This window comes from Austrofundulus limnaeus, unplaced genomic scaffold (genome assembly GCF_001266775.1).
Source record: "Austrofundulus limnaeus strain Quisiro unplaced genomic scaffold, Austrofundulus_limnaeus-1.0 Scaffold81, whole genome shotgun sequence".
NCBI classification, from domain to species: Eukaryota; Metazoa; Chordata; class Actinopteri; order Cyprinodontiformes; family Rivulidae; genus Austrofundulus; species Austrofundulus limnaeus.
This window is the reverse complement of record NW_013952483.1, coordinates 83,507-97,644: the sequence shown is the minus strand read 5'-3', so window position 1 is coordinate 97,644 and position 14,138 is coordinate 83,507. Positions and strand designations below refer to the sequence as shown.

Below are 14,138 nucleotides of genomic sequence, written 5' to 3'. Positions count from 1 at the left end.
GTGGATAGGTCATCGGTGCGAGGCTGCTAGTGAGCTATATCCACCCTGAAGGTTAATCTTGGACAATATCTGAAGATTAAATGAAACCAGAGAGCGTTGACAGAGAGGAGAAGATAGAAATGATTCAGTCTACAACTGAAAATATGGATGGAGGACAACAGAGCTGCTTCATGGAAGAAGAACCTCAGCTTAGCCTGTTAGCTTTAGCGCCAACACTATATTGCCTTATATATGTATTAGCTCAACAACAAGCTAAACTGTTGTCCTCCATCCACATTTTCAGTTGCAGTTGCAGAATGCTTTGCATGTTAATAAAATGGCTCAGTCCGTGTTAAAATATTTTAAAAAATTCACAAACCTGAACAGCCTGCGGTATTTTTACAGTCTTTATTTTACAGTTAAAATATATGTTTATCAAATAAAGTTTAATGTTACAACTAATCGTGGATCCCTTTAAATATACGTAAATCTGCTGTAATAACTGTAACTTTTCGTCATTTATTTAACAACCAGCATAAAACAGAACACTGACATGTATTTGCCAAAACCGTGGATCTTGCCGTCYCTCCACTGGCCCTGGTAGGCGTCTGGTTTGTCCTGGACTTTGCGAGGCATCACACACTCTCCATAACTGGAGAGAAAATAAACATAAAAAACACACAGAAGAGTGATGGTTACTGTTGCTTTTCAAAGCTGCAGAACTGAACCTGAACGACAAAAACTCAATTGTTGCAAAGATTTATGCTGTTTTATATTTAAGATGAACACGAAGATACACAGACCCATCTTCCAGTCCATTCTTAAAGTTTCCCTTGTACACGCGTCCATCAGGCCACTTCATGGTTCCTCTGACAAAATAATAATCATTTTAGTACCAAGTGACAGCAGCTTCAGCAGTGTTTTAATAATCTGTACATGTTCCAACCTCTGTGCATCATTTTCTCATTCAGCCCATGTGTTTCCACTCTGACAGTTTTTTGCACAGAAAACAAAAATAACCCACGCTCCCCCTGACCTGCCGTGAACCCGCCCYGCCAGCCAGCCTCCGGAGTACTGAGCGTCCCTGAACCGCTCGTCTGCGGTGAACATGTAAGTGGCCGTGCGCGACATGGCCGTGGCACCCGGGGATGACCCCTGACCTGCACCGCCCAGCACCTGATCCACCGCCTGGTTGATGCATCGAAGCCACTTGTTCTGAAAAAAACCAGAGAGTAAAATTAAAGGAAGGATAAGAGGGTTGAAAAAGAGTGACACGAGTGAATAAACACACCTTTTCCTGAGGAGTTGAGGCCACCAGGGTAAAATTCTCCTCTGGACAAGTTATTTTTATGGCGTAGCTGAAAATTAACCAACAATTAACTTTTACACGAAGAGGTTAAATGTAAAACAACCACATGACTTTTTGGTTTATTGTTTGCTCTGATCCTTGCTTYTGTGTGCTGCAACGAGCAGCTATGYCACATTTTAATCACATAATSAAGCACAATAATGTTAGATYTTAGAGATTASAACTCACAGCCCACTGCTGTCGTCTGTAACTGGTTTCACCCACAGACAGGTCAGAGGATAAACACGATGTGTGGAGAACTGTGGAAGAACAGAAAGGAGCGATGTTACCTTCTGTCTGAAATTCTCAGGTTAGGAAACATCCCTCATTCTAAGGTTACTTCACGCTGCTTTTGAGGAACAGACGACCATTAGGTTTGCTTCAGTTATCGTCTGAAATGACCTCTTTTTTTGTCGTTTTAGGGAAGTAGCAAATAAAACTAAAAGCAGGATTTCATGTTTTACTGTAAAATGTGTGCTTGTGAAAGAGTTACACGAGATAAATCTGATGAGTTTCCACAAATTCTAAAGAAACCCACTTCCTAAGGCTTTCTTATTCGGATTTTCTGAATCTTGTGGTGACTGGCTAAACTTTCCACAGTGTTCGCCTTATAAACGACACGAAATAAGAGCGTAGAAACAAAACTGCTAACAGGAAGTCATGTGGTATTAAAATAATGAGAATGTTGAGCCCCATGCATTTCCCGTTTTTTATATAATTTAACTTCTTTCAACTTAAGATCTGTCAGTTGAACCTGTTTGGTATCAATAGAAAGCTAAAAATCTTGGCTAAAAACTCATGGAAACTATATTTACATCCACCAAACAGTTCAAACGTTAAGCACTTGAAGCAGAAAGTAAACTAACTGTACAAAATCAGATTGTTGCAAATCTGTAAATATATTACAACAAATCTGTACATATATTACAATAAATCTGTAAATATATTACAGTAAATCTGTAAAAGGAAAAAAATTGACATTTTTTTTAAAATAAGTCAAAGCAGATGCCAAAATATGTTGTCAACTGTATTGAAAGTTTTTTTTATACTTGATTTAGAGTGAATATAATCCAACTGAAGTCAAATATAATTTCTCATTATTTCATATAATATATTACGATAAATCTGTAAATACATTACAACAAATCTATAAATATATTACAATAAATCTTTAAATACATTACAATAAATCTGTAAATATATTACAATAAATCTGTAAAGGGAAAAAAATTGACATTTGTTTTTAAAATAAGTCAAAGCAGATGCCAAAATATGTTGTCAACTGTGTTGAAAGTTTTTTTTATACTTGATTTAGAGTGAATATAATCCAACTGAAGTCAAATATAATTTCTCATTATTTCATATAATATATATGGTGACAAATACATGTTTGGATATTTTTTCAAAAGAACAAACATTCAGTAACAAGTATTTTCAGTCAGGTAAGAAAAAATTAAATAACTTCTGCAGTTAAAAACTTCAGATTTCTTAACGTTTATTAATGGGACCATCATGGTCTGTCCTGTGCAGAATGAGTTATTATTTCTTTACTAAAACCTCTGTAACTTTGCTCCAGTTAATTTAAGGGGCATGAATCTTTGCACATGTAATGTCCACAAGCGGATTTATGGTTTCCAAGAGTTTTTAGCCTGATTCATTATGGTTTTAAATGGGTTATATACTGTCTAATGCAAAAATTATTCAGATGGGAGGGAAAAAATGTAAAAAAAAATCATGTTCCATCCTCAATATCTCTAAAACCACAGTGGCTGTTTTAATACTTACACTTCTAATAAAATCTCCCAAGTGTTAGCTTTATTTTGATACCAAGATTATTTAAATAGAGTTTGTAAATGCTGAGATACACTCAAGTTATATTTCAACATGGGATTTCGAGAAAAAAACTTCAAGGAAACCCCTTGGGGCTTAAGAGGTTAAAGCAACTAAATCCACCACGAGAACTTAAACCTGTAATTTAGATGCTGTAAGATGGCTAAATTATTTGAAAATCTGCTTCAAATTCTAGATTATTCTACTGTGAAGTTGGTTGTGCATTCATTGTGCGTCCTGCTGTGTGTACCTGTGTGTGCACCAGGACATCACTGAACAGAATGAAGCAGTGGTTGGAGAACCGCCCGGCGTTCTGAAGGGTCAGAGATCGGTTGCTGCTTTCACACACCACACGGCGCTGTGGAACCCGCAAAGTTTCCTGAAAAATTTAACCAAAAAAAGAAAACATAAATAAGGAAGAAACCACGGTTTCAGATGAATTTTTTAAAAAATGGAATCGTTCTTACGGTGTTTCTTCCAGAGTGRCTCTTCCAGAACGTGAAGGTGAGCTCAGCTTCCCTCTTTTTCCTCAGCAGACTCAGAGACAGTGTTTCGTACTGACTGAAGCCCTGATGGAGGGACTGATACTCCACAGTCAGCTGAAGGAGGAAGGTGAAGAGCATTTAGCATTAATAACGAAGAAAACCAACGTTACTGAAACACTGGGAGAAGTTTTCACCACGTCGTAGCAGGCGGTCAGTTTGAGCAGCACTCGGTTGTACTGGTGGAGCTGCTGCAGGGGCCAGTAGAACATTGAAACCAGATCCAGGTCCCCGCTGACAGACGAGTCCGACACATTCAGCTGGGAGAGCAGAGTCTGCTGAACGCCCAGACTGTCCCTGAGGAGCRACACAGAGGTGACACTCTTTAGATTTCAAACATCACCTGAGTGTGTCTCTTASAGGACACTACTACTGCTACCACTAACTGTAGACCCGTTTCTCTGTGGGTGAGTAAGAAAAAGAATGTATTTAAAATGAAAGTGCTCACAGTGAGAGTTTATGAAGCGACTGGAATCCACCCATCACTTGGAAGTCACCAACTGCAGAACAATACCTACAGGGAGACACAAGCTATGTTCACATGATCATGTTAATCTGGTTGTGGGAAACTGACCTGACTGTGCGCTCTATCAACTAGGATTGGTCTATYAACACAATTTAAAGGGATCCACGATTAGTTGTAACATTAGACTTTATTTAATAAACAAATATTTTAACTGTGAAATAAAGATTGTAAAAATACTGTAGGATGTTCAGTTTTTATCATTTTTAAAAAAATATATTTCACGGATGGGGCCATTTTATTTACACGCAAAGCATTCTGGGTAAATGATGACGTGGATAGGTCCTCGGTGCGAGGCTGCTAGCGAGCTATATCCACCCTGAAGGTTAATCTTGGACAGTATCTGATGATCGACTCTTTTAAATGAAACCAGAGTGGTGACAGAGAGGAGAAGGTAGAAATGACAGCCTGTAACTGAAAATATAGATGGAGGACAACAGAGCTGCTTCATGGAAGAAGAACCTCAGCTTAGCCTGTTAGCTTTAGCGTTAGCCCCGATGCTATCCCCACATACATGTATTAGCTTAGCGTTACACATTCTCCTCTCATCACTGAGGTCCTCCATCCACATGACAGAGAGGGGAACGCAAAAATGACTCAGACTACAACTGAAAATAAGGATGGAGGACCTCAGTTTATCTTATTTGTTGTGCTAGCGCCGAGCTAATACATATAAGGCAATATAGTGTCAGCACTAGCGCAAAGGCTAACAGGCTAAGCTGAGGTTCTTCTTCCATGAAGCAGCTCTGTTGTCCTCCATCCATATTTTCAGTTCCAGGCTGAGTCATTTCTACCTTCTCCTCTCTGTCAACGCTCTCTGGTTTCATTTAAAAGAGCCAATTGTCAGATATTGTCCAAGATTAACCTTCAGGGTGGATATAGCTCGCTCACACCGAGAACCTTTCCACGTCAGCATTTACCTAGAACAGAGGTTCTCAAACTGGGGTTCCAGGACCCCCAGGGGTCCGCAAGCTGTATCTTGGGGGTCCTCAAAATTTTTCAATAAATTGTTCATGTGATTTTTATTTAAAAAAAATGCATATGGGGCATAATAGACTAGTAAAACAAACATACTAAACTAAACAAAAGACAATATTCCCATGGTATTTAGGAGGTAAAATGATAGTAAACTATTTTTAAAATAGCATGGGGTTTATAAAGGGGACCCTGGAAAGTTTTCACCCTTGTAAGGGGTCCCTATATCCAAAACGCTTGAGAACCCCTGACCTAGAATGCTTTGTGTGTAAATAAAATGGCTCCGTCTGTGTTAAAATATATTTTTAAAATTTACAAAACTAAAGAGCCTACAGTATTTTACAGTTAAAATATATGTTTATCAAATAAAGTCTAATGTTACAACTAATCAGAGATCCCTTTAAAAAATTATGTAAAGCCTGAAGTCTGTACTTTTGACATAATTTAGAACAGATTTTTACGGAAAGCAAATCTTTCCCACTAGACTGATTTAAATTGGTCATGTGACTAGGACATGCAGGCGTCCAAGGACTCCAGGGGATTAATCATTATATTAATCCTTATTGGCTAAATACTACAATTAATAATGATAAACATTTTTGCCAATACTGCCCAACCCTAATGTCAACCTGATGGATTTCCACTTTGCTAGATGCAGGGAAGCAAAATTTTTGGTTAAAAATACATTTCTGTTAAAAACTTTAAACGCTTTGATGGAAGAAAGTGTAGAAACATCTCCACCRTTATTAAAACCTGGCGCCGGTCCATTCTGGGTGCTCAGAAGACACAGAATGTTTATGTTCTTCAAAAAAGTAGAACTTCTTCTTCTTCTGTTTGCCTTTTTTAGGGATTGTTTACAACACGTCAGTACTTCTGCTCGTCATGGTAAACATAGCTACAGCTTTTTATGTTTTATTTTTTTTCACAAACCAGCTGCAGTTAAATAAAGCAAACCTAACTGCTAACTGATGGMAAGTTAAAAGTTTTAGAAAAGAAATAGATACACACTGGAAAGGTCAAAAAGCGTACCTTCGATATGTGTCCTGGAAATAATCGGTGTGCGTCAGCAAAGGAAGAGAAGTGACRTTGCGTCCCTGCGCGTCGTGCAGGAAGTAGCTGAGCGACGCGGCGTGACGACCCACCAGAGAACTCAGCGAGCCAAAACTCTCACACAGAGAGAAGAAGAGCTGGCTGCACGGCTCCCCTAACGCCAGACAAACGCGCTCTGCACACACACACATACGGGCTCAACTCGTGCGTTTCTTTTGCGTCGTYGGTTAAATTCGGACAGGCACCTTTTTTACGCAGCGGCGTGAGGAGAATCCTCCTGAAACTGCTGAGCCAGCAGTAAAACYGCCGCTCTCCGGAGGCCAGCTCGTGAACGGCTGCAATAAAACCCTTCACGTTCAGGTCCRTCAACGCTGCAGACATCTGACCGCCGCTGCACACGCTGCTCGTGTAACCCAGCTACACAAAACACACACACACAAAACCACAWATGATTCGGTCATGCATTTTGAGCAACAGGTGACGTATAAGTTGAAAAAAAAAAAAAAAGACTCGGATGGAAAAGTGCTCCACCCGGTTTCCCTCAGGGCGGATTTGTGTTTCTGACCCACAAACCTCGATGCAGAACGGCAGCAGGGAGGGTCTGACTGTGTAACTTTCCGCCCTGGTCGGCGAGCTCTGGCACGAGCTGCGGCTCGGCTGCGACCGTCGCCGCTGGCCGCAGTACAGCAGCAGCGGCTGGACGCAGTCGCCGTCGGCCAGGAGCAGGGAGTGGCTCTGACCGGCCGACAGATCCCAAACACGAAGATCGTCAGACTGCTGGGCAACAAACCAGGGAAACACAAACAAACAAATAGAAAWGCTTTTCTCTATTCTTTCATTTGCATCTTATAAAAATAAGTAAATCACAAGCRGCGAACCTTCGCCTGCTGCGGCACAGTGACGGGACTGTTGACGTGACCCAGCTGTCCACACATGTTACTGCCCCAGGAGTACACCTGCAGAGTACAAACAGGTGTGTTAACGCACCTGTGTTTAAAAACACTAGTTTGACTTTTTGATTTAATTAACCTCTGATGTTTATGTAAGACYATTTGTGTGTTAATCCACTGCAGCGTGTCGTGTCCAGGTGAAGCTGTTACCTGACACTGAGCAGTGAGAGCCAGCGAATGATGTGACCCTGCAGAAACTTTGATCACTTCCTGGCCCGTCAGAGACTTGATGCACAGCGGCTGAAGTCTAGACCCAAACATCAACATTTCAGCTTATATTACTGTGTTTTAAACAATCATAACAAGATGATGCACGTAGATAAAAGGGTTATAATCAYGTTTAGATGTGTGCACACACAGACCTGGCGAGCTGATCCCCGTGACCCAGCTGGCCCTCAGAACCCCGGCCCCAGCTCCAGACTTCAKTCTCCAGAGACGGCAGCCCGTCTCCGGCCTCCTCTGGTCCTGCGACCTGAGTCTGACCTGCTGAGAACGGCCTGCAGACACACGGAAAGCGTCTCCGAGGAGACCCTGAAACAAACAAACAACGATATCTAAATCTAGATCTGAAAACCTTGGACTACTGCAGGGCTATTCAACTAAACTGCTCCGGGGGCCACAGTTAATGCAGACCAACAGCTCAGGGGCCGAACATCCAGCAATTAAAGTTATGTAAATAAACTAAGTATTACAAAGATCTGTTACCTTTGAATTAGTTTATTTCGCTGTATTTAATCACGAAAACATACAGAACCCTATGTAATAAATGTAGTGATGAAAAAACAAAAAAGAAACATATTATGCCTCTTATTTACCACAAAATATTTTGACATCTCCGATTTGTCAAATTTTTAAATCAAATTTTTTTTCACTTTCATCATTTTATCTTCAACTGCTTGTAGTTTTAACTGTCTTGGATGTTCATAGAAATGGTTTTTACCAGCTTCTAGCCAAGATTCTGACATTTTTGTAGACACCAAACATGTCTATGTTTAACTAAAATAACTTAGAGTAAATAAAGTAGAAAACCGGGAGTTTGGGCTTAAGAGATGAGTGAACCAATTGGCAGGCCAAACTTTGGTCACTCGTGGGCCGGATGTGGCCCGCGGGCCGCCAGTTGAATAGCCCTGGAATACTGGGTTTTACTCTCCGCTCAGTCTTTACATCTGATTTCTCTTCAGGTTATAACTGAACTTAACTTTACCCCTGCGTTGCCTATAATACTGAATATTATGAGAAAAGTTTGTTTGCACAACTTTTGATGAGCCTTTTGGTAAACATGGAAAYAGGACAGAACTAGTGATAAAAATCCTAATTATATCCTGGAAAAAGTTCAAAGACATCCCTACCACCCGCACAAAACCAACAGTTTCCTGGCTTGGCTTATCAACCGTTTCATCTACTGTAACTGTGAGGAAAGAAAATAGGCAATGAACTGTTCAGCTGTTCACACCCGTCCGTTCCTACCGTGGGTTGGGGTTCCAGGAAGTGAGCGTCTCCTGCCGGCTGCAGTTTTCCACTTCTGGTGGATATTTGTGAGACTGGAGCTCTTCTGCCCCTGCAGCGCCCGCCTCTCCTTCTCCAGACAAAGACGAACCTCATCCAAACACAGYGGCGGAAACGAGCTCGAGCCGCTGCAGACCAGAGCATCTGATTAATCACCCGAGCACGGATGTCGAAGCCTCTGTGAATCAGTGCTGCCTTTCTGATTTAAACACTATAAGAGACTTGTGTGAATATAAAGTAAAATCCAAAAAATTATTACTTTAAAAGTGTTGAACTGCAATTTCCCAACTTAATATATAGTTTTATTTTCTTAAACATCAACCAAGTGCCTGAACTTTGAACCAAACCTCGTCTTACTTGTTGCTTTGTCTCTTRGAAGTGGAGTCATCTTTGTAACTGGATGTTAACAGATCCAAAGAGGGAGTTGAGGAAACGCAGCTGTCGTCTGGATTAGGAGAGGAGAGATAAGGACAGATGTTAATTTGAAGAACACTTGTTTTTCTATGGCGGTGATGCTCAAACCTGATCCTCGACAGTGTCTTTGCTTTGAATTAATTAGCGATTGCAGAACGCCTGAAGAGCAGGAAAACCACTAAAACATGTGGGTGGTGGCCCTCCAGGACCACATTTAGTAAATAAAGAGTATGCAGTGTGAGCTGTGTGAGCATTCATGTAATAAACGGTATAAATTGGGATAAATAATTATATAAATAATTTGTGGGAAAAAGAAAAAAATGTCACCGACCTGAATTGTGGCTGCTCACTGAGTCACTATCTAACGACCCAGAAGTTTGCTGTGACTCAAACGAAAGCTTCTCAAGAAGTTTCTGAACCTCCGACTCGTCCGGGAAGCTCTTGTTGGTCCTCCAGCCCGACGCCAGGTGGGCTTTGGGGCTGCCACCGGTCAGCGATTCAGAGTCTGTGTGCTCCTCAAGCTCCAGCCTGGTGCTGACCGGAAGATTCCTGCAGTTTTATATGAAAGAAAAGCTTAAGAGAAATTTAAAAAGTAAGTTTTTTTTAACAGTAAGACAAAAAAAAGGAGCATTTAAAGGAGTATTTATGAAATACTGTACTGTTTAGAGTTAAATGTGCCGTCCTCAGAAAAGGAGGAGGAACTGGCTCCGGAGCCCGGGCTGCTGCCAGACGACATTCCCCCTGGATGGCGCCTTCGTCTGGGGGCTCGTCTTCTGGGAGACGTCTGGAATGCAAATCAAAGCAGAACGTCAACACGCTGCAGAGAACTCCAAAAATCAGACCTGGAGATTCCGCGGATTAATTCGACATAATAACTCCAGCCAGATAATGCTGATAATATTTAGAATGTCACAAAAATAAGAGCGAAAATGTGTAGAGTCACGAAGGTAGTGGGAAATCTTTAAAGTGCCTGTGACATCAATTTTTTGTAATAAATGTGAATGCATTTTTGGAAAGTTAACATTGATAACATATTGCAAAACAAATTTCACGTCACTGAGATGAACAGTTGTTGAGATATTGGCATGTGAAGAAACAGGAAGTGATGTCAAAGGGGAATGTCTGCATGTAGACCGAGCGTTGTTGCAAAAGCTAACAACACAGACTGTAGAGAAGAATCTGATGTTTCTTTAGATTACGTTTAGTCGCTATCAAAGAGACAAAGAAGAGTTAAAGTTGAAATAATTCTGTTTTAATAAACAGAGATCAGCGAGTTTATTTTATTAATGAGTTCCCCTTTGATGTCACTTCCTGTTTCACTTTGGCTGAACCAAATTTAAAAGAAAATAAGTCATTTATGTGACAAAATGGGTAAAATCATGGGTACAATGCCAATTTTCTTAAGCATAAAGATGCTTTCTTTGACTTTTTGTATTTGAAGGACAGGCAYGTCACAGGCACTTTAAGCCCTGAGGCCTGCAGGTGTCTACAACACAAACTTCTTGCACRCAAAGATTATTCACCTCACTTCTCGTGACTTCAGTGAGCTCCACTCCGAGCGGACAGTAGTGAGAATCGTCGGGTCCAAACAGCTCCTCCCTGTCCATGACGGGGCAGTGAGGCGACTGACCTCGCTCCTTCGTTTTAGGGGTWTTCAAGGTGTTGCAGTCCTGCGAAGGCAGAGCGTGAACCAGAGCCAAGCTGTGGTATGCACCACACGCCACCTGTTGGACATGAAAACCAACCAGAAACCCTTAAAGTGCCTGTGACATCAATTTTTTTGTAATAAACATGAATGCATTTTTGGAAAGGTAACATTGATAACATAGTGCAAAACAAATTTCATGTTGCTCARATGAACGGTTGTTGAGATATTGGCATGTGAAGAAACAGGAAGTGATGTCAAAGGGGAATATCTGAATATAAACAGAGCGTTGTTACAAAGCTAACAACACAGACTGTAGAAGAATCTGATTTCTTTAGATTATTTTTAGTCACTATCAAAGAGAGACGAAGAAGAGTTAAAGTTGAAATAATTTTATTTTAATAAACAAAGACCAGAGAGTTTATTTTATTAAAGAGTTCCCCTTTGATGTCACTTCCTGTTTCACTTTGGCTGAGCCAAAATTAAAAGTTATGTGACAAAATGGGTAAAATCATGTGTACTATGCCAATTTTCTTAAGTACAAATATGCCTTCTTTGACTTTTTGTATTTGAAGGACAGGCGTGTCACATGAACTTTAAAAGTACAAATAAATCTTTTCAGTTCAAAAACTGCAGGAGAATTTACCTGAATCACGTGTCTCCCTGCCAAGTGTTCGACCTGCCACACACACACACAGGAAAATGAAGCAAGTCTGGTGAAATAAAACCAACACGAAACACAAAACTCATTTAACGTTTGAGTTTACCTACTTTCTGAGGTTTCCACACGGGGAAGGTCTGAGTCACCAGGCCGAGCTGGCAGCCGCTCCCCCAGGCCCACAGCTCGTTCTGGGCCGACAGCGCCAGGCTGTGCTCCCGTCCACAGGCGAGGTCCACTACCCGAACCACCGMTGGAGGGACCGCCTCAGCGTCCACCACGCTGACCGAGCTGGGCTCCGGGACTGTCGGGACAAACGTYTRCGTCATTGCRYGAACGCTGAGTCAGCATTTCTTTGCACTATTTAAAAGCAAAATGAAATTAAATGACAAACCTGTGATATTTGTAACCGAGCCCCTCTCAGGACCCCCGCACTGTCCTGCTGTGTTCTCCCCCCACATGTAGACGTTGCCCTGCTCGCTTATGGCTCCGCAGTGAAAGCCGCCAGCGGCCACACGGACCATCGTCATCCCCCGCAGCGAGCGCTCCAACACGGGAGCAGAAACMGGGACACTCTGGTCCCTCCATGAAAGGACTCCGAAGGAAAACACCTGACCTCCTGGAAGAAAACAAAAACATCATTTCATCTTTATTTGTTCCTGGATATACTACTAAAGAGGATGTTTATTACGGTTTTGTGCAAMATATGTCCAGCAGGCTTTTAAAGTACTGTTGAACAAAAGTTCTCACAGTTTTCTAAAAGCCTTTAAAGAAGTATTTTAACTTAGCAAAAAAAAGTTATTAGTTTGATGCAAATATATGTTTCTTATTTAAAAACACCAAAAATAACAGTTTAACAGCCATAAAATTGTATRTTTGCACAGATACTAAAATATCTAGAATACCTACGAGTGCCAAAAGATCCAAATAAAAAAAAGGTGCAACTTTTTTTTAACAGCTCTGCAAATTAATCCCTAAATTCCAGTTCTTCTACAGTTTTACTGTGAGAACCTCTTCAAGTGTCTGAATCTCAGGGTTGTCATGTGAGTCATCCTGCGACAGCTCYAACACACAAACACACCTTGTCCCAACACGAGGCCGTGATGTTCTCCGAGAGCGACCTGGAGAGCAGGCGTGGACAGCAACACCCTCTCTGGGCTGCAGCCGGCTGAACACCACACGTGGAGAAGTCCTCGCTCCGGAGCTGCGAGGGCCTGCTCGTCCGCAGGTCTGCACACACACAAAATTATAAAAGCTTAGAGTAAAAAAATCAGAACCCGCAGTCTGCGTGGCATTAACGGCTGCACCACATCCTGATCCTGGAAACAAAAGAATAAGTTCATTAAACACAGACAACATGATTTGGAGACTAGTTGCATCAAGTTGGGTGACATTCCTCATAATCCATTTCTGTCTGCAGGCCTGAACGTGCACACAGATCTCAAAGGAGTGCAAATCTGCAAAGAACARCACAGAAAGACGCACAGAATCTACAAAAGACTTGTTATGCATCAATACCTGCATAAGATATTTAGAATATATACTTTTAATGTGCAGAACTTTTATTATTATCCCCGTTTTTATTTTCTGTTTCCAGTGCTGTGCACAGAATATGTTAGAGGAAACAAAATGTCATCACGCATCAGTCTTCAGCGTGTTTCCAGTGGAAGAGGTCATCATGATATTAAAATGTTTGTTACCTTTCCTCTTGATTCTCCATCACTTCACGCTCTTTTCCTCTCCCCAGAACACCAGAGTCCCATTTAAAGACATCTTAATTAAGGTTCTTCTGTCGTTTCCTCTAAATAAATCACCTGACAGGAATAAATTGTAATCCTCTGTCCGGATTTGGTTAGTCTTTGGCTCATTTGGCTCCAACTCCTGTAGGAAATATAAGCAGTTTATAACCTGTCCTGTTAATGTGTACATAATCACAGAGCATTACTTTATGGGTTTTTATTTCTTTTTTTTTTATCTTTATGCTATGCTTATTTTCTGGATTCGTCTGTGAAAGATGTAAACCATGTCCCTACAGATTAACTAAAAGTTTCCTACGTCGTGCATCCGATCACGTCATGTTTATAGCTAGCTACAGAAGCTAACGCTGCTAACAACACTTACCAGCAAAAGCGACTAACTTAAGAAAATTCCGGAGATTTTTTTTAAGTGACAACTACGAATAAGCCCGGATAACTATATGTGACTGTCACATCTGTTACGGTGAGTTGTGACTGTCATTTGATTTAAATCAGTGCAGCGCAGTCGAAAAGTAGAAGTACTATCAAGGAAACTATGCAATGGCATCCGAGCAGGGACAAACATCACGGCGCTGCGCTTACTTGTTGCTGCTGCTCATGGTTGCCAGGTAGAAAGCAACAAAATCTCGTACACTCGCTTTAAAATAATTGTATTTTCATCCACCTATCGAATGTKTTGAGTATGCGCACGCTTTTTGATAGGAAACAAATGCACAAACGATTGTATATATTTATGTTTTCAAATAAATATATTGATCGTGTATTTTCTTCCCATACAAACTTTCGTATAAGTATAACAAATACAACATATTTGGCAACACGCCAGCCCGAAGGTTTACAAAAAGATGCAATGAAAATAAAAAGAGGTCTCACTCTGGATAGAATTCCTGCCTGTCTTTGTTCAATATTGACATTATCAGGCAAATAAAATAAAATAAAATAAAATAAAATAAAATAAAAT

General features: G+C 40.9%; 1 protein-coding gene across 1 annotated transcript in view; it reads right to left on the bottom strand.

The window, feature by feature from the left end:
* Positions 1 to 13,753, bottom strand: part of LOC106519703 (alsin) — a gene marked incomplete in the record, with an annotated part of 25,694 nt that extends 11,941 nt beyond the window's left edge. Inside the window, 25 exon segments of the mRNA XM_014011475.1 lie at positions 533 to 631; positions 783 to 848; positions 1,016 to 1,194; positions 1,271 to 1,337; positions 1,517 to 1,587; positions 3,408 to 3,536; positions 3,625 to 3,756; positions 3,837 to 3,996; positions 4,148 to 4,213; positions 6,227 to 6,422; positions 6,493 to 6,664; positions 6,821 to 7,024; positions 7,126 to 7,203; positions 7,348 to 7,444; positions 7,560 to 7,728; positions 8,665 to 8,831; positions 9,061 to 9,148; positions 9,449 to 9,666; positions 9,777 to 9,901; positions 10,641 to 10,841; positions 11,409 to 11,441; positions 11,534 to 11,724; positions 11,815 to 12,039; positions 12,502 to 12,650; positions 13,121 to 13,753. Of these exon segments, the coding sequence (XP_013866929.1) occupies positions 533 to 631; positions 783 to 848; positions 1,016 to 1,194; positions 1,271 to 1,337; positions 1,517 to 1,587; positions 3,408 to 3,536; positions 3,625 to 3,756; positions 3,837 to 3,996; positions 4,148 to 4,213; positions 6,227 to 6,422; positions 6,493 to 6,664; positions 6,821 to 7,024; positions 7,126 to 7,203; positions 7,348 to 7,444; positions 7,560 to 7,728; positions 8,665 to 8,831; positions 9,061 to 9,148; positions 9,449 to 9,666; positions 9,777 to 9,901; positions 10,641 to 10,841; positions 11,409 to 11,441; positions 11,534 to 11,724; positions 11,815 to 12,039; positions 12,502 to 12,650; positions 13,121 to 13,140 (3,302 nt within the window).
* Positions 13,754 to 14,138: the final 385 nt, after the last annotated feature.